This window comes from Protopterus annectens, chromosome 4.part1, assembly GCF_019279795.1.
Source record: "Protopterus annectens isolate FY-2018-M chromosome 4.part1, PAN1.0, whole genome shotgun sequence".
Taxonomy (NCBI): domain Eukaryota; kingdom Metazoa; phylum Chordata; order Ceratodontiformes; family Protopteridae; genus Protopterus; species Protopterus annectens.
The window spans coordinates 262563700-262589461 of NC_056734.1; the positions used below are offsets into that span (position 1 = coordinate 262563700).

Genomic DNA, 25762 nt, shown 5'->3' on the forward strand with positions numbered 1-25762 from the left:
GTTAGACTGATGTATAATTTCCCAAATCAGTGAACGCTCTACCTTTGTGTAAAGGGATGACAGTGGCTGTTCTCCACTTGGCTGGGACAAAGCCAGTACTCAGGGTTTGGTTGAATAGGGTGACTAATGATGCTGCAAGTTCATGCCTGAGTTCATGTAGGATGCAGCCTGGGATGTTATCGGGTCTCATGGAGGCTGTATTTTTGCCTTTGGGAGAGCAGTGATGACCTCTAGAGATAAGGGGAGGGGGCAGGTACTGAGGATGTCCTGATTTACTGATGGGGGGCCAGAAGGGTGAAGTTTTCACTGAATCTGTCAGACAGTAGGTTGGCTATATCTACAGCATTTATGTATGTGGTGTTCTTGACCACCAGATATGAACAAATCTGGGTGCACCCTTTGAGATTACAGACACATATGAAGAAGGCCATATGACTGTCTTTAGTAGGTGTGGCCAATTTGGACTCAAAGTTGGCTTTAGAGGATTTCACTAGTGCTTTTATTTGCTTGCTCTGGATAAAGAGAGATTGCTTCCAGTTGGGCAGCTGCTCCTTCTTTGTCCTGGACAGCAATATTTCCTTTTGTTATATAGTTTATTTATTGCAGATGTCCACCAGACAAGTTTACTCTTCCTTGCGGAAGATGATTTTTGTCCTGTCAGGTATTCTTGATTCCATGCATCTATATACAATGCTTATATAGTACTTTGGTGTAGATTTGGACATTGGTGCTAGTTCCTGCAGAGGGGGGATGAGGCTGTGAAGCTGTTTATACCATCCCTCAGGAGGTTGTTATCAGCTTTGGAGATTTTTTTTTTGTAAAGGTATACAATTTTGAACATGAATGTAGCTACACCTGTGTCTGTCAACACTAACTGTTACAGATTGAGATGTCTCCTTATTGGATTAATAATCTGAAGTATATATACATTCCTGTGAAAAAGTTTCCATTCCATACATTTTTGTAACGTGTGTGTTGAGGCCGAACATATTTGTTTGGCCAATGGTAAAGTCTTATCAAAAATTAAATTATTTTTATAGCTTTTACCATAGGATGAGAAGTGACATTTCTTTACAGTTGTTCAGTCTTGCATACTGACAGTGCTCCACTCCAAGTGTCACACAAAGAAAACATTAACACTTTTAAAATGCTTACTTTGCATGATGACCTGCTGTACTCATTACACACAAGATGCATTAATGTCAGTACACATATTGAAGAAGGAGCCATAAAAATATACAGGACATGATGTTCTATACAGCATACATCAGTAGAATATATACATTGGTTAATGACAAATCTTATTCCACTGAAGTCATGAAGCAATATATGTTTAAACCTATGCTGCTGACCTGTTCAGTTTCAATAATCCCTAGTGTCTCTAATTGTAAAGCCTCATACTTGTAGCACAACTATTTGTAACATCATGCACTTGCAGGTGTGCTTTAACTTTACTAAGATCAGTGCAATGAGTGATGCACTTGACAAAGATCACAGCTAACTTATTTAGCATCCATTCGACATCACATATTCCAACATTCATTTTTTGACTTTCAGTTGTACTTCAGGTTCAAACACAGAAAGAAAGAAATGACAAATCTTTATTCTGACCCCTGAATTAAAAAAATCCTTAATATTTATTCAGGGCCTGTTCTACTACTGCTCTTCACAACTTACTGCATTAACACATTAAGCCACTGACAAAGTTACATGGTAAGTGCACTTTCTACATTCAGTACTGTCCAGAGTGTTAACTAACATACACTGCCAACACTCTCATTTGCATGATGGAAAACTAAGGTCTTGCCTTGAGAACTGAAGTGTAATTCAATAATGACCACTGTTTTTGGGCCTTGCACATAATGGTGACTATCACACAAAGTTTGTCTTTTCGGCTTTTCCCAGTTAGGGGTCGCCACAGCGGAACTCTGGTCCGCTAATGATTGGCAGTAGATTTTTTAAGGTGTCGAGTTGCCAGCCCGATGCCCAACCTTCAGGGAAAGCACGCCCATTCACACATGTCTTTTGGAGGCCACTCGACAGTGGGGAGGACATGCAGACTCCACACAGAAGGCACTCCAGACATGAACTGAAAAGAAGAACCTCTTGCTGTGAGGCAACAACGCTACCACTGTACCACCATGGCTTTTTGGTGAATATCACACAAAGGATGAAGTTAAAATATAAAGAAAATTAAGAGTCTGGCATTTGGCACAGAGGATTAAGGTTGTGAACTGCAGTTCCTCTGATACAGAGTTTGACTCCCTCCATTCTGATTTACCTGCTGTGTGTCCTTGAGCGGTCACCTGACCAACAATTGCTCTCAGATTGTTTCTAAAAAGGCACTGTGTGTCCAATGAGCCTTCTTAGTTCCAAATGATTGATATTAAGGCAAAGCGAGATTTGTGGGTTAGGGTTTGGCATAATAATTAGGTGATTACCTTACAGATACAAGGTACAGGGTTTGATTCTTGGGAACCTGGATAAGCTTAGCTTTAAACAGCCCAAAATGGCGTCTAGCCTAGTACTTGCCAATGAACATAAGCATAAACCAGTGAGATGAATTCTCAACATTGTGGTCTTATAAAAGTATAATGTTGACAGTAAAGATCCCTACTCTCATGAGGGACATCAAAATATCTAAATTTGAACTTTGAACCTATGGCATTACCCTGAAACCTTGACATGTTTAGCAGTGTTTACCCCCTAAAATATTTTTATTGACATCATGATCCATTTGTGTTATAAGATTAACTGAAGACAGGGCCAAAAGAGTTTACAGGAGATGATGTTTAATAATCAGTACAATGTATTCATGGGGTAATGACAAGTATTATTTTCCAGAAAACATGTCAAAACATATTTTGAAACTGTGCTGTTGAACTCTCTATATATCTCAAATTATAATGCTGCCACATACCTTTGGCCAAGAACTATTAGCAACATCATAAATATACGTGTTTTACTGTATTTATTAGTATGAGTACTGCAGGTGGCACAGATCACAGCTATCTAGTTTATCAGCAATTAGGGACATTTGTGGTGTAACATTCACATTTTATATTGCAAGTGTAGTTCAGATTGTTATAGAAAACAAAAATGCATTGTGACCTCTAACACTAAAATGTCCCTGATGTGGATTCAGAACCTGTTGTGTTTTTGTTGTTCTTCAGAACTTACTATACTAACACACTAAACCATAATAAGTGTATTTTATGTATTCAGTACTGTCCAGAGGACTGACTAAAGTGCAGCACTATCACTCTCACTAGCATAACTGATGTCTGTCTTTGTGCATGTGAAATACATTTTTGAGTTCTTGTTTGGGGAGTAGATTGTCCATTCAGTGACAGTTATTGCTGACAGTCACCAGTGCGCAAGTCAAGCATCAAACAAAGGATGAACCCCCTTCCAAACAGAATCATAAATTAGTGTGATGACTTCTCATCTTGGTGGCCTTATACAAGTAAAATGTTGGATACCTAACTTCACAGCGATTTATGTACCCTTGATGTGAACCCAGAAACCATGACATTGCCATGAAACATTGAGATAATTAACAGTGCTTACCACCTCAACACTGAAACTGCAATGTAGAGAAAGTAGAGCAGTTGTACTGAGCTTTGTACTTCTGATATTTTGCATTTACAGAGTAATATACCCATGCTACCCCATACTTATCATTTGCCCTTTCCCAACAGAAATCATGCTGAATGTGATCCCTGCAGAAGTTATGACAGCAAAGTATGTGAAAGAACAAACAAATGTCTGCAAGACAAGACTGCATTGCATTTTTTGTGTGCATTAGTCTATTGTGAACTCTGCATCATGAACATATTATATTTTGCAATATAACTTTTTTCTGTATGCCTACATAGTATACATTTGATATAACTTCCAAACACTTTATCCTCACATGCACATTATCTTCATAAAATATTTTGCTAAAGGGTATACACAGGCTGTACATGAAACCTCATCAGTAAGCCTATTCTCTTTGATACGCCATTTGGAAGTATGCTTCCCATTATCAGGACTGATAAATGACTAAACATGCACAATTGCTAATGAGTCCCAGTTGCAAGGCATTATTTAGCCAACATTCTGAACACTTTCTCCTGTACTGCTCGGGTATGTTTATGGCATTGTGTAGGTCCTAACATCATATTTTCTTGCCCAGCACCTCAAACAGATTGAGTGATTCACGAATCACAATGAGCTGACAACTGAGTTACATATTTGATGCACCCAGAAGGATTAATCTATATGCTCTAAGCAGAACCTTGGGTTGGTTTTCTAAGTGCTGTCAACAAAACGACTGATGGTAACTGACAGAAGAATTGCATTTATGTTACTGTTTGGATAACTCTCTGACAATCTGTCATGGTTTGCTTTGTTGGATCTAAATCATATGATTGACAAAACAGATGGTTGAAACCCATATGGTCAATCAACTAAAAGAAGCTGAGTAACACTGGCAAACAACACAAACAATGTTTTTGCAGGTGGGGCAAGCCCCACTACACCTCCCCATGTTGGGGAGCTGCACCCTCAAACCCCTTCTAGTTATATATACCAACTCTGAGATCAAACTGCAGTAAGGAAAAGGGCAAATTCCCTGATCCAAAGTGTACTGCGATCTCAGTCCGAATGTTTTGACAAACTAAATTGTCAATGATGTGGGCTCGACCATATGGGTTTTGACAATCTGGTTCATCAATCAAATAAAGGGAAACCATTATGTTCTATACGACTACTACTTAACAAATTTATTTTAGAATATTTTTATTAGCAAAATGAGTGCTGTCTACACTTTGCAAAGTTGTGTTTGAAATGAATGCTTAACAGTTGTTATTATACTGCTCATTTACTTCAATTTCATGGGTTTATGGTAACATTCTGAGGATGTTGGCACATGTCTGACGTGACGCTTATATAGGTTAAAGTTAGATGACAAAACTGTTTACTGCTAATGCAGTTCTATATCCCTGACATCAGTTTTTCTTCCACATTGTAGTTGTGTTATTGCCATTGGATGTGGGGAATTAAACAGGTATTGCTTAGACCTTCATATTCAGATATATTATTACTATTTTTATATGGTGATGCCTGCATACATTTTTTTTTCAAACCCAGTATAGGATCAGTGTTTAAACTTCACCCCACAGGGATGAGCTACAGTGATGTCTGATGTATTTCTTTTTTACTTCATACAATGATATGGCACCTAACCAGTAAAGAAGGTGTCAATCCCACAATAATCTATATTTTCAGATGCTGAGAATAAGGTCATTGTCCACAATCTCCCTCTGTATAGAATACAGGTCTTAGATACACACTCAGCTGACAAACCCTTTTGTTACCATGTCTAAAGGCAGGTGGTCAATGATTTGAATGCTGTGGGTGGCCATGACCATGACTGCAAGGGTTTCAGACATAAGGCCAGTAGTGCAATAAAGAATGTTATCAATAGAGTCAAGGCTGTGGCACAAAACACAGAGCTGCTGTGGGAGGAATTGCCATTGAAATACCACTCACTAAGACAGTGGAGTTCCTGTTCACTATAAGGGATCCAGGCAGCTCAGAGGTATTACCCAGTGCTGTCATGGATGTGGAGCAGAACTGGAAGGCAGTCACACTGTGTCCACTAGTGATGTTCCAGGTATGTCATTTATATATATATATATATATATATATATATATATATAAAATCGGCATGGAGTTATATTTATTTTTTAAGCTGTCCTATTTTATGTGCAATGCTTATCATAACTATTAATTGCAACTGTGTGTGTCTAGGGACATCTGGCATTGAGGTTCAATGATCAGGGGAACATGGTATGAGCACAGATTATTTGTCATTTATATATATATATATATATATATATATATATATATATATATATATATGTGTATATATATATATTAATATGTACTAGTGCTCATATCAAATGTCTCCTAGGTTGACAGCTGTCAATTGTACTGCATATGGTCGACTAGGCAACTGAGCAACAGGTTTGTGAGATCACACAAACACAGGGGTTGGGAAGGCACTTACCCCATGTTTGTGAGGTCTCCAAGTTAGTGAGTGTGTATGTCAGCAATGCAGCTCTATATATATATATACATATATATATATATCTATGCATATATATGTATTTTATATATATATATATATATATATATATATATATATATATATATACACTCATATATATGTATGTATGTGTATATATATACATATATATATATATATATATATATATATATATATATATATATATATATATATATATATATATATATATATATATATATATGCACTCATGTATTTGCATATATATATATATATATATATATATATATATATATATATATATATATATATATATATATATATATATATATATATATAAATATAAATATATATGTATATGTGTATATGTATATTTTATATATATATATATATATATATATATATATATATATATATATATATATGTGTGTATACATACACACACACAATGAATCATACACTGGATCTTACATTGTCTGTAATGGAATGTTTGCTGGGGAAGGGTCAGCATCCATGAGACCAAAGAGCAAATACATCTATGTAGATGTGCAAGATCCTGCTCCCATAGTGGTACTACTTCCACTGTTCTGTCAGTGGTGGAGATGTCCACACCCAGGCATCATATGCCATGTGTCCGTGGTTGTGAACATATTTGTGTAGACAGCTTGTCCAACAGATATCATTCACGTTCAGGTAACACCCCAACTTCTAGCTAGGATCTTGGAACTAGCAGTGCAACTGCTGGCAGAGGTAGTTCATGTGATCCAGGATAAAACAGTCAACTGAACCTTCTAAAATGCATGGCTCACATCTATTTAGGATTCTAGGGCATAGTGCTAGCACAACTGCTTTGACTGTTTTCCTGCAGATCCACACATGTTGTCCCATGCCACCTCATACACACACAATTATTCTTCAAAATTAACTGCTTTGCATTCGGAGCTACTGCCCTCACAATGCATATTTGTTCTGGCCATCATTTCTTACAGACGCACACATACACACACACACACACACGCGCGCGCGCGAGCACATGCGCACACATGCAGACACACGCATACACATACACATGCGTGCACACACAAGCACACACGCACACATACACACATGCAGACACACTCATCGCAAATACTCACGCACACAAACATACACACACACACACACACACACACACACACACACACACACACAGACACACAGACATACAGAAATACATACACACACACACACGCACACATATGTGTGTATATGTATATATATATATGTGTATATATATATATATATATATATATATATATATATATATATATATATATACATATACATATACACACACACACTTGGAGACATGCACACACACACACACACACATGCGCACGTGAGCAGACATGCGTATCTTTTGTTTCAGGCTTTTCCTCTTGTAACCCCATGCACCCCACCCTTTGTAAGTGATGATGGCAGTGCCCTGCCATTTGTCGAATTCTTTGTGATTTTAAGGTTGCACAGTGGACAGCTCATGCTTGATTTGTGAAATGCCTGCTTCAGCAAGATTTTTGGCTTAGTTTGATAAAGTTCAACAGTGTTAGTAGTTGTAGTGTTCATAGTAGTTAGTAGTTGTAGTGTTCATAGTTGTTAGTAGTTGTAATGTTCATAGTTGTTAGTAGTTGCAGTGTTCATAGTTGTTGTAGAAGTAGTAGCACAGTATTATTACTGCTTGCTCAGCCATCTTGTGCAGATGATACTGAGATTGCCTGCATCCTTGCTGAGGTGTATGACTTTATGTCTAATGTTTAGTAGTGAGCAGCTGAGAAATTTTTTTGGGGGGATGTTTTTTTTTTCTGACTTCATTTTTTTTTTTTACTCAATTTTTTTTTATTTTTGATGATAAGATAATAAATAACACATGGTAACAGTCTGAACAGCTAGTTGTTGTATCTTTCGGCTTTTCCTGGTTAGGGGTCGCCACAGCGGAACTCCGGTCCGCTAATGATTATTAATTGATTTTTACGTGCCGAGTTACCAGCCCTGATGCACAACCTTCAACGAAGGTACGCCCATTCACGCATATCTTTACCAGAAGACGTTCTAGCTGAGAATCGAACTAGACAGCATCTTACTGTGAGGCGACAACGCTACCGCAGCACCACCACCACGGGTCAAAGTTATTTAAGCAAACAACAAAAAGAAGAAAAACTATTTACAATATATACAAAGGCCTAAAAGAGAACTGGAACAAAATAGTCCTAGATGAATGAATAAGCAAATAAAAGATGATTTTTATTTCTCATAATGAAGAGAGAGGCTCCAACTGAGGAGTACCAATGAGAGCTAATACTTTCTTCCAAGGAATGTTAGTAAAAGGCTTGGGATGAATTCTCACTTCTTTAATTTTGGTTTCCTTGTTAGCTGTTTCTCTTAGGAGAGATAGGAATTCAGTAAAGGATGGTGCATCAGACGATTTCCACTTCCCCGTTATATTTTTCCTTGCAATGACCAATACAGTCCAAAGTAAAGATAGATTATCATGATTTGAAGCAGTATCATCATTAATATTAAATAAAATCAACAATTATGATTATGACAACGAATCATGAAATAAAGCTTTCAAAAAATCATCTATATCATTCTAATTTTTTTAACATAGAACTATAAAACATGTGACCAATTGGCTTTACATTCAGAATTACATTTACAACAAAATATATTGTTATTTTTACCAAATTTAGCCAAGTTATTCGGAGTCAGGAATGCTCTGTACAAAAAATTCCTGGTAAATATTCGCCAGTGTTGTGACCAAGATGCAAATTTGATTGAAGATATCAACATTTTCTTTCTAATTTTGGATTGCAAATGATATGTCTTAACTACTTATCCATTTTTATGCATTACATTTATTTATCCTTTTTGCTGACTGGGTTTGTTAACTGAGTTAGTTACACTATGCTAATATCCTTTTTTCAGGGGAGAACCAAAGTGGTATTTATACTACTGTGGGAAATTTGGCCAGGGCATTGGCAAACTTCCCTACTCTTTTCAATAGGTGCCATGTTATCTTTTACATCCACCCGAGTTACAACCAACTCAAGCAGATGGTGCCTCCATTTAACATCTCATTTTAGGAACACTCAGTAGTGTAATACCCCCTTATGCTGCACTGCAGTGTTAGGAATCAACCTACCTGGTGTGAGAATAGATCCCACAGCCTTCTGCACTAAACATGAGTGTTATATCTGCTGAGCCTTTGACATTGACACTTTTGTACTTCTGAGGTTCTATAACTATGGTTGATCACCTACTGAACTAGATTGTGACATTGCCCTACACCATTTGGGTTTATTTATCATGAGTCTGCTTTGGTCCGATGCATAAGCTGTATATAAATGCAAGGGAAATTCATTTTATACATTTAATAGCTTCACAGGTGATTTGCTTTGTGAATGTTGCATATATTGCTCATATAGGTTACAGCTGAAATTCCTGTATATTTAATCAACAGTTTTCTTTTCTTGAAGTACAGCACATAGATAGATATAAAGTTAAGCATTTATCTCTTCATTATAAGTTCATCACTCACCTTTGTTACTGCTACTGATAATGTTGTAGTCTGGAGATGCTTATGTCTGCACTAATGAATATTTTTATTTTGTACATATTCTGGAAATATTATGCAAGCTTTTAGATAAGGAAACAATTTCCATGTTGGTAATCCTTGACTTTCTCATGGCTGCATTATAGTTTCAAATGAAACAGCTTGAGGGGCTCTGCATTATAACCAGAGTAGAAGTAAGGGTACAATCTCTCAGTGAAGGTATCAATGAAGGTGTACAGGTGAGACATATTATCAGCATTATAAAATGACACCTGTCCTCCTTCATAGTCCAAGTACACTCCAATCTTCTCTGGTTTCATACTTGGGTTAAGAGCCTTGTATGGTGAATCCTGAGCTATATACTTATTTCCATCCCACAGGCTTATAACCCAGTACCCATCCCCTGGGTTTATGTTAAATATCCCTTTCCTTTTACTGGACTCTCGGGTAACACCCATATCCCAGTCAGGCTTGGTCTTTACCTCTACCTCCCAATAATGTTTCCCTGATATAAAGCCTCCTGAAACCAGCACACATGGATACATATCAAATCTTTCAGAGTTGTCAGGAAGCTGTTGCTTGACATCATCATACTTCACACTGGTCAGATCATCGGACAGAATGAGATGATCACATGCTGTGTTAGGGTCAAATGTCAACTGAGACAGACCTGTGAAAATAAAACAGTTTGTATTACACACATTATGAAAATAAATATGTTTATAAATTTCCTGAATAACACAAATAACATGTTTGAAAAGGTAGCTTACAATTCCAGCTATTAATCTAATACTCTCCAAGTGTAATAAGATTCAAGTCATAAATCAGTAACAAAGAAGTCAAGTTCCTCAAATATTAATGATAGTAATGGCTGAGATAATTAATATAATAAACTTTTTGCCTTATCAACTAACTACTATGAACTACATTAGGAATTCCAATTATAAAGCCAGTCATGCCATAAGAACACATCATCAGAAATCAGTTACAACAATTTATACTCTTCCAGTTGCCTTTTTCACAACTATTTATACAAAAGGTCAAGCGGCAAATGTCAGGGTGGAGGGGTTCACTTAATATATTGGTTTGGGTGAGTCAGCAATTTACACAGGTGTGTTATCCATTACTTCCTTTCTTCTGTGCTAAGTAGTGATGAACTGTTAACAGAAAACATGTCTCAGATACCCGATGATTACATAATGAAAGAAAAGGCTAAATCAATCACCTGCACGGATATATGAGTATTTTATAGTGTGCAATGTGAGTTGTCAGATAGCTGAGTTGAGATGTACCAGCTACTGAATGCGAGTATAAGCAGAACTCACTTGTGGGGTCTGAAGTAATGCTCTACCACTACCCATAAATTTCCCTAGCAAATTGTCATTTTGTATTTCACACCTGCAGCAAGAAGAACAAAGCAGACCAGATGTTCCTATCCTCAGCAATAGTTTATAGCTTACCTGGTTGGATCTCCATACATTCCCAAGCAAGCTGAGAAATATGATCCCTTTAACTTGCCCTGGGTCTATCTCAGGTCCTCCCACTGGGGGCCTATACTTGGTACACTTTCTATTAACAGCAGACAGTGGTACTGCACAAATGTCCAGAACACTGCAAAAACTCCTGTCAGCATAAAAAATAGGGGCTGCACTCCAGCATCCTCCAAGACTGATCTTCTCACTGTTTGATGACATCACACTAGTTTTTGAAGATGTGAAAAACCAAGATTTCTCAAACAGAAGTGAAGGGTACAAGGCTTCTTACATTACAATCTGTGTTGCAGCTGCTGCTTTTTGAGAATTGCTTCAGACACCAAAAAGTGACAACCAGCTAGGTATTGCTCTAGTAACACAAAGTCCATTTTCAGATATAGGCTGGAAACCAGTCACCCTAAACAACACTTGGCAATGCCTTGGCAAAGGTTTTGCAAGCATGCTTAACACAAGGACATAGGTACTTATTTAAAAGTACATATCATGGGGTGCAGACAAGCATCAGCTCTATATCTTCTTGGGGCAGACTGTCTATCTTATGTTCAAACACTTAAGACTTGAAATCACAGATTCTGTCCGAGAATTATACACACAGGAAGTACATAAAACAAAATGCAGTTCTGTAAATCAAATGATTCCACACACAAAGATTTCTATGAAACCACAACATAAACTTCTCCAAATTCAACAAAGACACTCATTGAAGCCTGCAGTGTCTACAACTGGAAATTTGTAAAACTATTGCCCCTTGTCAAATCTGTAGAACACCTCAAGCATTCATTCCTAACTAATATTAAGTGCTCATGCACCTATCATGAGTCAAATAAACCTCTGCCCCTTGGGTATCACAACCAACAAAAATACTAATGAGAGAAAGATATATGACCTGGAGGGCCTAATGAGGTAGCAAAACTCCTTGAACCCTTCAACCCTATTGTACTCTGAGAAACATACCCAAAGCTGAAGTAGTTCTAGGGAAAAAAATACTTCTATAAAGCACCAGAAACTAAATTATAAATCATCAAGACAATTTTGTTCAGGTATATCGCAAAGTATTGAACCTGGCAAGGCATCCCAACCCACTACCCACAACACTGATTATGGCGCTGCTTGTGTCTTTATCTCTCATTTCTTTAACTCAGCTATCTCTTTTTCCAACACTAACTCTCCTTGCCTCCACATAATCCAAACCCTAACATCAACCGCATTACATACACAACTTATCCTATACCAAACTCCAAAATTTGAACTTATCGCTTTAAATTAAAACCCATCTCATTAGTCCTCAACAACCTACCCACGGAATATCTCAGCTTGCTGTAGATGCCATATTTTACCCAATATCCATTCTCATTGATAAATTAATATGTGAATATAATTTCCCTAACTGATAGAAACAATTCCCTCTGCTGCCTCTCCACTAAGGTAGAAGCTGTACTGAACTAATTTCTGACTAGTTGTTAGCCTTTCTCCACTCTACAACATACTATGCATCCATACATAACCTCATCTGTCCAGCTCAGAATGGGTTTAGGCCCTTACATAGCACAGATACCACTCATGAGTAATTCATAAACACCATTTTCCAAAACAGAAACAGCAATAAATTAGTTTCTACCATATCACTTGTCCTATCTAAAATATTAAGTGCATTTTCATAAATAAATCCCTCCACAATCTGTCAGATATAGGACCCCCCAATCCTCTCTTAACTGGTTTGACTGCTACCTCCCAAATGGGTCATGATTTATCAAAGTGTAAGAATCTATATCTACCTCTCCCACCATACCAATGAGAGGTCCACAGGGCTCAATTCCAGATGCACTTTTATTTATCATAATCATCAGTGACCTGCCCTTACATTAGGTATATGTTTCATCATTCAATATGCAGATGACTCCACTATTATGTCCTCTGCCAATACAATTCAGGAAAGTAACTGAACACCCAAAACTCCTCATTAATAGAAATTTGGCTCAAGGACTCTAACTCAGTCCTTAATGCAAAAAATATTCATACTGTTCACCTCTAAATCCTACCAAGATACTAAAACTACCATTCACCTAACATTCTCCCATTGCACAATAATATAAAGCATATCACACATCAAACAATTTGGACTCACAATCAATAAAGACTTAAAATATGATCTGCATGTTCTCTCACCAGCTGTACAAACATCCTTGACTTTGTACTCACAAACATGGGGGAGGGGGAGGCAGATGTTCCTCACCCAATGTAATACCTGCACTCATCAGATTTGACCATAGGGCAGTATTACCTGAAATAAAATATAAATCCAGGGATCCATTGAACCCAAAGATCTGTAGGATATATTCCAAGGCTAACCTCTCTCTACTAAGCAACACCTTCATTAAATTTCAAGCACCCCCAAACCCAGTAAACATCATACCATACACAGAGCTATTTACAAAATCTCTGTTCAGCCATACTGATAGCCATATAGAGCAATATGTGCCCACTTGTATTATGACTAAGACAAACTCAAAACACCAGCCACCCTGGTAGAATCATAATATCAATCAGTTATATCACAAAAAAAAATTTTGGTCAAGCGTAGAAGGAACAAAGCCATACATACTAAAAGCCCCATGACCAATCTAAACAGGCAGCTAAGAGGGTTAATTAATAATTCAAAGGTTAAATTTGAAGAAAAATAGCTTTTCAGGCAAAGGGCACCCACAAAGTTTTCTACAGCTATGTCTGTAATCTCAGAGGAAATACACAAAAATATGCAGAACTAATGGCATCACCCACAGTGAACCGAACCAGAGGCCATTGCTAACCTTTTGGCTGAAAGGTTCAGCTCAAATTTCTCCCCCCACTTCCCTCCTGATAGTCCAAAGGAAATACCACATAACACAATCCTCTCCCCAACCATTACTAGGGAACACATCATCAATGCACCTTCCAATGTCAAAAACACTGCATTGATTGGCCCCAGTAACATCCAGAATGTTTAATAAACAGCATAAAACTTGACCTCCCTGCTCCACTTGAGTCACTTTTCAGCTGGAGCCCTCAGTCAGGTTTTGGGTCCAAGGAAAGGAAGATGGCTATAGTCATTTCCCTGCACAATAGAGGTCCAAACATTGATCCATGTAACTACAGGCCTATAAGTCTTACCAGCCTCATATGTAAGGCAATGGAAAGAATTATCCTTTACATAATAAATGAGGCTATAGGTAATCTGCAAACACTGGAGTCATCACAGTCTGGCTTTGTTAAAAGAAGGTCATACCTATTAAATCTGGTGGATGTTTTTGAGAGGGTCACCAAAGCATTGGATAAAGGTAAGACTGTGCACATAGCTTACCTCGACATGGCCGAGCCTTTTAATGCAATACCCCACTCAGGAATTGCAGACAAGCTCACTAAAGCCAACTGGCTCACTGATAGGTCTCAGGGGGTACAAATAGGTGAGGCCAGCTCCACCAAGATGCCAGTCAGTAGTGGAGTCTCTCAGGGCTCAGTACTGGGCATGATCCTTTTTAGCATCTATTTCTCTGAAATGGAAATAAATGCTGAATGTTTATGGCTGAATAAGTTTGCAGATGATTGCAAGCTAGGGGTTATCATCGACTCCCCTGTAGACACTAGCATTCTTCAAGAAAGTCTATCGCCAACTAATGAATGGTGCCAAAGCCATGGTCTTAAACTGAATGCTAAGAAATGCAGAATTGTACCCTTTGGGAGGTCAACCATCCTACCTATTTGCTATGTTGATAATACACACCTAAGCGTAGACCTAGTGGTTAGGGATTTGGGTGCACGTGTAGAAAGTAGTCTTACCTTCTACCCAACCACCATCTGGTCACAGTGGCAAGGAAACCCTTTTATGTTGTGCAGGTCCAAAGAGGTCATTATCCCACTGTACTCTCCCCTTATCAGACCAATCATAAGAGTACAATGCTCCCTTTGGTATGTACCTGACCAGGCATATGCAGCAACTAGAGCTACTTCAAAGGTTCCTTTCAAAAAAGATACAAAATGTAACAAACCTGCCTTATACAGAGCACCCTAAAGCCCTTTCCCTCTACTCAGTCTCCTACAGATTGCTGAGGGGTGCTACACGGCATCCACAAACCCCACACTTATGAATCTCCTACATGTACATTAAGTCAAAGAGTACCAGAAATACAAGCTCTAGGGACCTGAATTGTGTCTGTCACTTAAGCAGAACAGGTTGAAGCTGTATGGATAGGTAATAAATATAAATATAAATTTAAATATAAAATTTTGCTTGCTATAAGTCACTTTAAAGGAAAAAAAGAAAACACTTAGTTCATTTTATAGTTTATGATTTTAAGTATATATTATTTATTATACATTTTTTATATGTATGGCTCCATAGTTCATAGTCTATGAGATTAAATTATATTATATTTATATATCTATATTTATATATTTATATATTATCCATGAAGTATCTTATTATTATTCTATGCAGTGACTTTTTATACCTATATTTACACATATATATATACATATCTTTTCTATAGCATACCTATGATATCAGACTAATATTTTAAACACCTATATATATATAAAGAATTTTTATTTAGGTATAAGTTATGTGATAGGTATTTTTACGCCTTATTCGTTGCTTTGGATTTACTGTTTAACTCTTCCCTTGGTATGTTAGTAAGCTGTTCTGAAGAAATGTGCTCAGTGTCAACCGGCGGTTGCATTGCTAGCTTTCTTCTTTAATAGTACAGAAATCATATTATGTAGCGGTAAGTTGCAAACACAGTCTTTATTTACAATATTTTTATTTACAACGATTTTGTCAGCTAGCACCTTTATATGTTTTGCTAGCTTATTAGCTTATAACTGTTTATAGTTACGGTTTAGCAACCAGACTGACAAGGCTGATTTTGACCTTAGCTGCACCATGAGTTACTCGGGTTTTTTAATGCATTTCACTGTCATCAAACCGTAATTATTGACTAGCTAAAACTATATATTTTTAATTCATTGTATTTAATGCAAAAGTGATTTTTGTTTACTGAAATTTTACATTTAATTTATCACAACAAGTGGTCCGGAAATTTAGATTCATAAAGATGGTTTGAAAAATGAAAAAAGAAAAATGTTTCAGTAGCACTTTAATTGATTTGTTCAGCTTCATGTTAACTCGCAGTTGATGCTATCTTCTGCATCTATTTTTCGTTACTTTTTATTTCTATTTTGATAAATGGTACGATCTTGGAAATGTTTTTATTTACATATAGATTGAAATTGGATGCTAGTAACCCTGTACAGTTCGTAACAGTTTTGTTTTGTATTTTATACTCTATAATATAAGAATGCTGCATAGACGCTAGTTTGGTGGTTTTTCTTTAAAGCATTTATTGCCAATTAACTTAATTGGCACAATTAGATCATAACTTATGCTATTTAAACATTGTGTGTGGGGTTTTTTATTGTCTGAGGAAGCGTGGTTGCACCCACGCGAAAGCGCTTACCGTTACCCACTATTTTATGGATTAAAGGAGTTTTTACTACAATTTTGCTACGTTTATTTGGCTGCTTCATGGACTTTTAACTACAAGAGTACTATATTTATTGGTTGCCTCATGGATGTTTAAACGCATTTTATGTGTTACTTTACTGCATCGTGGTAGAGATCAGGTCACTGTTTTTACAGTTACATGTTGGACAGATAGATATGTATCCCAGAGACTGTCCCTCCTATGAAACAAGCTTCCCAGCCATGTGAAGCTGAATTTGTTTATTACCCAGATTAAGCACAACCTAGACAAGTGGATGGGGAATAGGAAATTTACATCAAGCCTGGTACCCATGTCCCTTACGGACAGAGATAGCTTATAAAAGCTTCTCTCTCAATGTCCTACTTAGATACAGGACATCATTATTCTTTTGGGAAAACATGGCTAAGCTTAGAAAGGTCCCCACATCATTAGCCTAGTAACAGTCTATGAATCTATAAATCTATGAATCAATAATGATAAAAAAATATCAGAAACTGGGTATGCTATACACATATTATACAGTGACTGGCCATTAACATTCCAAAAGGAGCACACTGATTGGTCATCTGAAACAGCGTACCCATTGTAAATCGAGAATATAAAAATGATAAAAATCCAGCAGCTAAAGTATCACTGCGGCCAGACTTCTTATTTTCTATTATTATGTGGTAGACACGCATTAGTCTAAATGAAAGAAACTCTGAAACTGAAATGAATATAATTTTTTAGTGACTTTGTTCCTCATAAAATTTGTTTTTTTTCCTACTAATCACTTAGGAACAAAGTCACTAAACAATGACAGGCATTTCAGTTTCGGACTTTCTTTCCTTCAGACAATGCACACATATTCACATTTTTAAAATAAAAGATCAAGTAGTATGTATGAGACCACAGAAAATACAAGGAAAATCAGGTATGTTCCACAAACTAAAAGATATCAGATTTTCCTTGTATTTTCCTTTCTCTCTCCTACCTCTAAACTGTTGGAAATTTACACTTTTATTCTTACAGAAAAATAGCAATGGAGATCATCCTTTCTCCACTGCTTGCTTGCTAAACCAGTAATGTACTATGTAAGCCTGGGAATGCAAGTCCCATATGCACGAGCAGTATCTCATCAAAGAGCACAATCAGGAAACAATATGGATGAACACCATAGTGCTATTATACTATATAAAGTATATAAAGGCGTTATATAAAGGCGTTATTTAAAGTAGAACCAAAGCAAATGCTGTGCGCGTGGGTGCTGTACGGTTGGAAGATACCATACAAAAACACATTTCGCTAGCAGACACAGCAATCAAGGCTACAAACACCTAAACAGTAGTGTGGATGAAAAGACTTTATTAAACAGACCAGTTTCGGCAATGAACTGCCTTCTTCAATGTTGAATAAACGGACATGATAACAATTCTGTAACATGCTAATTTATATATACCCTCAACCAATGAAACCACTGGTATACTCCTGCCAGTCAAGAATAAAACATAAACTGGCAATTGCCTGAAATTAGTAAACATTAAATGTGAGACCAAGGGAAAAATGCAGTGAAAAAGAAACTATAATAGTATATGTATCTGAATATCACTACAATGACCGAGTAATACACCACATAATAGTGGATAAGAGTATATTGTTAATAGATTAATTATATATAAAACCACTGTATGTTAACAACAACTGTATAAGCAAAATAAACCTATATTTTATTAATACGATGGAATCCAACATAAATATACAAATAACATAATGAATCAAAACTTTAAAAAATATCCAAAAAATGAAAAATAATATCCGAAACCAGATAAAATTAAAAATCCAATCATGGAAAAAACATATGCATAAACCCTATAAATGTAATACCAATGATGAGCAGCAAGTAACCCAATCAAAATGGGAATGTCCCATTTTTCATAAAAATTGTGGTTATAAATGGTCATTGAGTCCTGGTGGAAATAACGCACCCAGAGTGATAATCCAGTATTTTTCTTTATGGTTTAAAATGCTGTGCCATCCTTGAGGATTACTTCTATCACAGATAATTCGGTCAATAACCATAAACATAAATTGGGCTTGCTGATGTTGCAATACATGACGATAAAGAGCATTTGTTTCCTTCTTGTTCTTGATGTCGCTTCGATGTTCATTGATACGAGTCCTGAGTGGTCTCAAAGTCTGACCTACATAAAAAGCCGAACATCGGCAAGTGGCCAGATAGACCACCCAGTCACTACTACAATTACCAAAAATTTTGCAATCAAATACTTTGCTAGTGTTGCGACTAGAAAACTGCTCGGATTTGTTGACCTGTTTACAAGAGCCACAATAACCACAGGGGATAGTACCCAATAATTCATGCCCAGATATGGTAAGCTGTTTGTATATGGCTCCCCCACTACAAATATGTTTAAAGTGAGAAAACATGGAACCCAAAGTTTTTCCTTTACTATATGAAAACTGGCATTCCTGCCCCAAAATTGTTCTAAGCTGCTCATTGGCCAATAAGATGTTCCAATGTCTATTCATAATATCCCTGATGGCACTGCAATTCCTACCATAGTATGTAACAAACCTAATGGTAGTATCAGGGGAATCCACAGACTGTGTCTTATATTCAAGCAGTGTGTCCCTATACATTTCAGCTGAACGAACCCATGCCCTGGAAACGTCTTGATATTTGTACCCTCTGTTGACAAATCTACGACATAAATCATGACTAGCTCTATCATAGTCCAGTAGTGTAGAACTGAGGTGTTTCATATGCATGAATTGTGATACCGGAATGTTTCTGATGGTGTGGCGTGGATGCATACTAGAAGCATGTAATAATGTATTGTATTGGGGGTATTTGCGATATACTCTAGTAGCCAAAGTATGGTCTTGGTTTCTAGAGATTGTAGCATCCAGGAAATTGGTGATTGCCAAATCATATGTCACTGTAAATTCAATGCCCCAGATGTTACCATTCAAATAGTCAATAAATTCCTGCAAATACCCCGCATCTGCACGCCAAACCATCCAACAATCGTCTAGGTATCTACGCCATATATCCATTTCTACCAAAAAGATGTTGTGTGATGGATCGTAGATCATGCATTCCTCAAAGAATGCCATAAATAAATCAGCATATATGGGAGCAAAGGATGCTCCCATAGCTGTGCCTTGCAGCTGCCAATAACATTGTCCCTGAAAGTAAAAAACATTTTTGTTAAGTACATGTTCCGACATGCAAATAAGTAGAGTGTTAAATCCAGGTGAATACAACCCTGCTCTGTCCAACCAATATTGTAATGCTTGTAATCCAGCCCAGTGTGGAATGCTGGTATACAAGGCTTTAACATCTAATGAACACATGATCCACCCAGGCTCCAATTGTGTATCCTCAATAATTTTCAAGAATTGTGTTGTATCCTGCAGTTTGGTCCAAACAAATCCCAAAAGAGGTTTTAAATATTGTGTAAGAAATGCAGACAGAGGTTCTGTTAAAGATCCAATGCCTGAAACTATTGGTCTTCCTGGAGGATTAGTAAGGGATTTGTGAATTTTAGGTAGTAAATATAAGATTTGCTTACGTGGGGCCTTGACCGTAAGGTGCATAACACAATTCTTGCTAATAATGCCCTCTTCCTGAGCTAAATTCAAAAAAGAATCAATCTCTTTCTTAAAATGAGGGGTGGGATCAATGGCCATGTTCATATAGCATGCAGTGTTGGACAATTGGGATCCACCCTCATTAAGGTAGTCACTCATATTCAAAATAACCACCGCCCCACCCTTATCAGCAGATAAAATAGCAATATCCCTGATATTGCATAATTGTTGTAGGGCCATGGTTTCCTGTGGTGAAAGGTTATGTCCCAACATGGTGTATTCCTTATTATGAAAATGCAAATCCCTGAAGACTGATTGCATGAAAATAGAAACACGTCTATTCATAGGGGGCTGAAAATCAGATTTGATAAATTTAAATTCATTAGATCTTTGAGATTTATCCTCTGCAAAAACAATTTCAGGTTTAAATTACGGCAAAAGCTCATGACATCTGTAACAATATGGTACTCATTGGAAAAAAACCCAGGTACAAAACCAAGTCCTTTATTCAAAAGTAGTTGTTGAGCGGAAGACAAAGTTACATTCGACAAATTTAAATCATTCTGATAATCAGTGTTACTTATGTTAGAAAATTCTGAATCAATCCCTCCAGGGAATGGGATATGGTGTCTGTTTTTGTGTTTGCGTCCCCCTCGACGCCTGGGGCCATTTCTAAAGGGACAGTCCTGTTGGATTTATTTTTATGTGGTGATTCTTTATCTACCATACTTTCATTGTCTGTGAGAGAGGAATCCTCCCCTGAGGTGCTATTGTTGTACCTTTCTCTGTTTTTCAAAATGGACCGTGGTCTTTTTTTGGGGCGAGTAGGTGTAGAACACTGGCCGGTATCCACAAATCTAACTGTCCGATTGGACTCAAAGGGGCATCCCCTCTTACAGTCCGAATAATCCCTATGGAACTTTTTAATTTTCCTTTCCTTGGTGATTCTTTCATGGTTTGTCAATTCCTTAGCTGCAGTCTGCAAGGCTTCCTTCCAATCATTATTGAGCCTATCATCTGGTCTTCTGACCAGTGGTTGCAACCGAATCCTAAGGCCCCTAGAGGCAATGTTTTTGTTTGAGTAGGCTTGAAACAACTTCAAATGCCATATATTTGATCTCAGATTCTTGAGACCCTTAGTAAGAGAATCGAAAGACAAATCACAATCAGAAGATTTTTGCTAATCAGTAAGCCTTGCAGACTGGGTCCATGCTATTTGTGAATGTGTTATTGCAATATTATGAGAGAATGGTGGATGTTAACATCTAGGAGGTTAGAACATTATGCCTGGATTGTAAAAAAATTGAGTCCCTTCCCATTTTTCAGGATTGTCTTAAAAAACTATCTAAGGAATTGACAAACCATGAAAGAATCACCAAGGAAAGGAAAATTAAAAAGTTCCATAGGGATTATTCGGACTATCAGTGGGGACGCCCCTTTGAGTCCAATCGGACAGTTAGATTTGTGGATACCGGGATGCGGAAACCGGCCAGGGTTTCACACCTACTCACCCCAAAAAAAGACCACGGTCTATTTTGAAAAACAGAGAAAGGTACAACAATAGCATCTCAGGGGAGGATTCCTCTCTCACAGACAATGAAAGTATGGTAGATAAAGAATCACAATATAAAAAGAAATCCAACAGGACTATCCCTTTAGAAATGGCCCCAGGTGTTGAGGGGGACGCAAACACAAAAACAGACACCATATCCCATTCCCTGGAAGGATTGATTCAGAATAACATAAGTAACAATGATTATCAGAATGTTTTAAATTTGTCGAATGTAACTTTGTCTTCTGATCAACAACTACTTTTGAATAAAGGACTTGGTTTTGTACCTGGGCTTTTTTCCAATGAGTACCATATTGTTACAGATGTCATGAGCTTTTGCCGTAATTTAAACATGAAATTGCTTTTTGCAGAGGATAAATCTCAAAGATCTAATGAATTTAAATTTATCAAATCTGATTTTCAGCCCCCTATGAATAGACATGTTTCTATTTTCATGCAATCAGTCTTCAGTGATTTGCATTTTCATAATAAGGAATACACCATGTTGGGACATAACCTTTCACCACAGGAAACCATGGTCCTACAAAAATTACGCAATAACAGGGATATTGCTATTTTACCTGCTGATAAGGGTGGGGCGGTAGTTATTTTGAATATGAGTGACTACCTTAATGAGGGTGGATCCCAATTGTCCAACACTGCATGCTATATGAACATGGCCATTGATCCCACCTCTCATTTTAAGAAAGAGATTGATTCTTTTTTGAATTTAGCTCAGGAAGAGGGCATTATTAGCAAGAATTGTGTTATGCACCTTACAGTCAAGGACCCACATAAGCAAATCTTATATTTACTACCTAAAATTCACAAATCTCTTACTAATCCTCCAGGAAGACCAATAGTTTCAGGTATTGGATCTTTAACTGAACCTCTGTCTGCATTTCTTACACAATATTAAAAACCTCTTTTGGGATTTGTTCGGGCCAGACTGCAGGATACAACACAATTCTTGAAAATTATCGAGGATACACAATTGGAGCCTGGGTGGATCATCTGTTCATTAGATGTTAAAGCCTTGTATACCAGCATTCCACACTGGGCTGGATTACAAGCATTACAATATTGGTTGGACAGAGCAGGGTTGTATTCACCTGGATTTAACACTCTACTTATTTGCATGTCGGAATATGTACTTAACAAAAATGTTTTTTCCTTTCAGTGACAATGTTATTGGCAGCTGCAAGGCACAGCTATGGGAGCATCCTTTGCTCCCATATATGCTGATTTATTTATGGCATTCTTTGAGGAATGCATGATCTACGATCCATCACACAACATCTTTTTGGTAGAAATGGATATATGGCGTAGATACCTAGACGATTATTGGATGGATTGGCGTGCGGATGCGGGGTATTTGCAAGAATTTATTGACTATTTGAATGGTAACATCTGGGGCATTGAATTTACAGTGACATATGATTTGGAAATCATCAATTTCCTGGATGATACAATCTCTAGAAACCAAGACCATATTTTGGCTACTAGAGTATATCGCAAATACCCCTAATACAATACATTATTACATGCTTCTAGTATGCATCCACGCCACACCATCAGAAACACTCCGGTATCACAATTCATGCATATGAAATGCCTCAGTTCTACACTACCGGACTAAGATAGAGCTAGTCGTGATTTATGTCATAGATTTGCCAACAGAGGGTACAAATATCAAGACGTTTCCAGGGCATGGGTTCATTCAGCTGAAATGGATAGGGACACACTGCTTGAATACAAGACAGAGTCTGGGGATTCCCCTGATACTACCATTAGGTTTGTTACATACTATGGTAGGAATTGCAGTGCCATCAGGGATATTATGAATAGACACTGGAACATGTTATTGGCCAATGAGCAGCTTAGAACAATTTTGGGGCAGGAATGCCTGTTTTCATATAGGAAAGGAAAAACTTTGGGTTCCATGTTTTCTCACTTTAAACATATTGGTAGTGGGGGAGCCATATACAAACAGCTTACCATATCTGGGCATGAATTATTGGGTACTATCCCCTGTGGTCATTGTGGCTCTTGTAAACAGGTCAGCAAATCCAAGCAGTTCTCTAGTCACAACACTAGCAAAGTATTTGATTGCAAAATGTTTGGTAATTGTAGTAGTGACTGGGTGGTCTATCTGGCCTCTTGCCGATGTTCGGCTTTTTATATAGGTCAAACTTCGAGACCACTCAGGACTCGTATCAATGAACATTGAAGTGACATCAAGAACAAGAAGGAAACAAATGCTCTTTATCGTCATGTATTGCAACATCAGCAAGCCCAATTTATGTTTATGGTTATTGACCAAATTATCGGTGATAGAAGTAATCCTCAAGGATGGCACAGCATTTTAAACCATAAAGAAAAATACTGGATTATCACTCTGGGTGCGTTATTTCCACCAAGACTCAATGACCATTTATAACCACAATTTTTATGAAGAATGGCACATTCCCATTTTGATTGGGTTACTTGCTGCTCACCATTGGTATTACATTTATGGGGTTTATGCATATGTTTTTCCATGACTGGATTTTTAATTTTATCTGGTTTCGGATATTATTTTTCATTTTTTGGATATTTTTTAAAGTTTTGATTTATTATGTTATTTGTATATTCATGTTGGATTCCATCGTATTAATAAAATATAGGTTTATTTTGCTTATACAGTTGTTGTTAACATATAGTGGTTCTATATATAATGAATCTATTCATTTCAATGGTGTAGTTGCACATAACAATATACTCTTATCCACTATTATGTGGTATATTACTAGGTCATTATAGTGATATTCAGATACATATACTATTATGGTTTCTTTTTAAGTGTATTTTTCCCCTGGTCTCACAATTAATGTTTACTAATTTCAGGCAATTGCCAGTTTATGTTTTATTCTTGACTGGCAGGTGTATACCAGTGGTTTCATTGGTTGAGGCTATATATAAATTAGCATGTTGCAGAATTGTTATCATGTCCATTTATTCAACATTGAAGAAGGCAGTTCATTGCCAAAACCGGTCTGTTTAATAAAGTCTTTTCATCCACACTACTGTTTTGGTGTTTGTGACCTTGATTGCTGTATCTGCTGGCCAACTGTGTTTTTGTATAATATTTAAAGTAGAACCACACCCATAGACCCAAAAACATGCTTATTTCATCATGGTTTGGTGTTTCCTACATTTTAACACCACTCTGGTACTATTTACAGTCATTTTTTTAAATATTTTTATACATAATTTCTGCGTTTGACCACATGGGGTCTAGTATATTCAAATGATCCTGATTGTTTAGTCTGCCTCTAGGTATCCCACAATGCAGTGCTTGTCTGTAAAAAAGTACATTGTGCAGGCCTCTTTCCTCCTAAAGCTCCTGTCACTGCATTGATTTTACATGTATACACTGCTGTCTTTCAGTCAGTTTTAAGTAACATTTCATGCCATTCAATGACTACTTAAAACACAAGCAGTGCAAATGCCACAGAACAGACTTTCAAGGTGCTTTTTACTACTGCTTCTTTTTAGAATGGCTAAATTGCAGTCTTTTGTGAAGCCTGAATTGTACTACTTTGACTCATTCCCATCCCCCATTCATGCCTAACTTTCCTAACTGTCAAAGTGCTAATGGTAGTTTGAGCTGTTACCTGATGTTATTGACAACTCAAAGCAGAAGACTTGACTCGTGTACTTTTTCCTTGTCCTATCCTTTACTTTCTGTATGGGTCAGGGAAGGACCAGGGAGCTGTGACATCACAGCATGAGTGGGTTTCTAGGACAGTCGTGGTGATGTCAGTTTGAGGAGGGAATTGGCCAGAAATCTACCTGTATTCACTGGCCTTGATGACATCAATGAATTGGAGACTGCAGCAAGCTTTTCCAGGTTGGGATAAAAGTTTTTTGAAAGTGAAACCACCACAGTACATTAAGGTACTT

At 37.2% G+C, this 25762-nt stretch overlaps 1 protein-coding gene across 3 annotated transcripts in view; it reads right to left on the reverse strand.

Annotated features, from left to right (window-relative positions):
• Positions 1-8332: 8332 nt before the first annotated feature.
• Positions 8333-25762, reverse strand: part of LOC122800830 (zinc-binding protein A33-like) — a 287666-nt gene continuing 270236 nt past the window's right edge. For all 3 annotated transcript variants that reach the window (XM_044070126.1, XM_044070127.1, XM_044070125.1), the window contains one exon: positions 8333-10335. In XM_044070126.1, coding sequence (XP_043926061.1) covers positions 9806-10335 — 530 coding nt within the window. In that variant the 3' untranslated portion in view covers positions 8333-9805. The remainder of the gene's footprint in view (positions 10336-25762) is intronic.